Source organism: Gossypium arboreum, chromosome 10 (genome assembly GCF_025698485.1).
Source record: "Gossypium arboreum isolate Shixiya-1 chromosome 10, ASM2569848v2, whole genome shotgun sequence".
Classification (NCBI taxonomy): Eukaryota; Viridiplantae; Streptophyta; class Magnoliopsida; order Malvales; family Malvaceae; genus Gossypium; species Gossypium arboreum.
This window is the reverse complement of record NC_069079.1, coordinates 68,157,131-68,159,237: the sequence shown is the minus strand read 5'-3', so window position 1 is coordinate 68,159,237 and position 2,107 is coordinate 68,157,131. Positions and strand designations below refer to the sequence as shown.

The following is a 2,107-nucleotide window of genomic DNA, read 5'->3' as shown; positions in this document are numbered from 1 at the left end:
TTTATACATAATCTCATCGAACCATCTTTATTTTTCACGCATAATATGAGAGCATCCAAGGCAAAAAGCTTGGTCTTACGAAACCCTTATCCGTCAATTCTTGTGATTGTGCTTTTAACTCTTTCAACTCGGTTGGTGTCATCCTATACGGGGTAATAGAAATAGGTGTTATTCCTGGCATCAACTCAATACCAAACTCTACTTCTCTAACGGGAGGTAATCCGCATAGCTCTTCTAGAAACACATTCGGATACTTGCATACTATCGGTTCCGATTCCAACTTCAACTCAGATTGTTTAGTATTCAACACGAAAGCAAGGTAGACTTTATATCCTTTTCTCATATACCTTTGAGCCATCATTGAAAAATTACGACCGGTGGAGTATCCAACTCACTTGAATCAATACGGAGAATCTCACCACCTGAGCATTTCAATTCGATATACTTGCTACCACAATTTACAATCACATCATGAAGAACTAACCAATCCATGCGAAGTATTACATCATACTCATCGAATGGCAATAACATAAGGTTAGTCGAAAAACAATGACCTTGAATCGTCAAGGGACAACTCTTATAGACTTTATCAACAAGGACTGACTTGCCTAGTGGGTTTGACACCTTAATCACAAATTCTGTAGGTTCTACAGACATGTTCATGCTAGACACCAATTTCATGCAAATGTACGAATAGGTTGACCCTGGATCAATTAAGGCAATGACACGAGTATTATAGATAGAAAATATACCCGTGATAACTTCGGGAGCAGAGGCTTCCTCTCGAGCGCGTATTGCATAAGTTCTTGTCGGGGCTCGTGCCTCTAATTTTGCAGTAGCATCTTTAGCAACGATTCGACTACCGCTTGCACTTCTGGGATGTCTCAGAGGTTTAACTCGAGAAATAAGAGCGTTCGGCTTCAGAGCTAATTCAACCTCTTTATTAGCTCGTTCCAAGAAATCTCTAAGGAAGTGGTCAAGAGAACCACATCTATAGCATGCTCCGCTCTTCATTCGACATTCTCCGAAATGAAACTTATTACAAGTTTTATATCTCGACTTTTGATCATCTACGCTTCCCACACTAGTCACCATAGGGGAAGAAGACTTCGAGTTGTGACGCTTAGAACTTCTTGTCTTACCCGAATATCCCACCGATGCAGTGGAGCGTTCTTGTTGACCTCTCAATTTCTTTGAGGGAAATGGATGCATCTTACCACTGGATCTCTTACTTGAAACTTGAGTTTCTCTCATCATATTTTTCTTTCATTATTAAGCTCTTCGGCCTTCTTGGCCTGATCAGCTAATGCAACAAATTCTCTTATCTCGAGGATCCCAATTGGCAACTTAATTTCCTTATTCAGACCTTCCTCGAAGCGCTTACACATTTTCGCGTCTGTTTGAACCCATTCATTCGCATACTAACTTAACCTTACAAATTCTCTTTCGTATTTTGATACGTTTCTATTTCTCTATTTGAGTTCCAGGAACTCCTTTCGTTTCTGATCTAAGAACCTCTGACTGATGTACTTCATTTTAAACTCAGCTTGGAAAATTCCCATGTGATACTCTCTCTCTGTGCCACTAAGGATACAGTCTTCCACCAGTGGTATGCAATGTTCTTCAATAACGACACTGCATATTTCCAACTCTCCTCAGGAGTACACAACAGTTCCTCGAAAACCCGCATGGTATTCTCAAGGCAAAACTCAGCATGTTCAGGATCGTCATCAATTGTGGCCTTAAACTCTTCGGCTCTATATTTCCTAAGCTTATCCACTAGTGCCTTACCAATTCTTATAGGTAACATACCTTGTGGCACTTCTTCTTCAGGCCGAGCAGGGGGTGGAGGGGGTATTGGTATATTAGGGCGATTTCTTAAGTAATCCTAAACCACTCATCCATCATCTCGAAAAAGACAGCCTTCACCTCTTCCCGGTCCTCAGACATAGGCTTTCTACTACTACTAGAAGTAGCTCATTGTACGAAAGCTGGAGCATGGCTCTCGACTCCCTCGGACTCATCTTGGGCTTGGTCAGAAGACATTTACTATATTCAAATACAATTAAAAGAGTTAGAAGATGTCACACTATCATAACTTGTATAA

At 40.8% G+C, this 2,107-nt stretch overlaps 1 protein-coding gene across 1 annotated transcript; it reads right to left on the bottom strand.

Moving 5' to 3' along the window:
* Positions 1-357: 357 nt before the first annotated feature.
* Positions 358-1,254, bottom strand: LOC128282072 (uncharacterized). The gene is made up of 2 exons (XM_053020277.1): positions 605-1,254; positions 358-448 (listed from the first exon to the last, which is right to left on the bottom strand). Exons 1-2 carry the CDS (start codon positions 1,252-1,254, stop codon positions 358-360), a joined length of 741 nt encoding a protein of 246 aa, XP_052876237.1.
* Between the last annotated feature and the right edge of the window lie 853 nt (positions 1,255-2,107).

Excerpts from the sequence above, each read along its gene's own strand:
- LOC128282072 (XM_053020277.1), bottom strand. The coding sequence starts at position 1,254 with ATGAGAGAAACTCAAGTTTCAAGTAAGAGATCCAGTGGTAAGATGCAT. Across the intron at positions 449-604 it reads GTGTCAAACCCACTAGGCAA|CAAGTATATCGAATTGAAAT; the intron begins GTCAGTCCTTGT and ends AAATTGTGGTAG.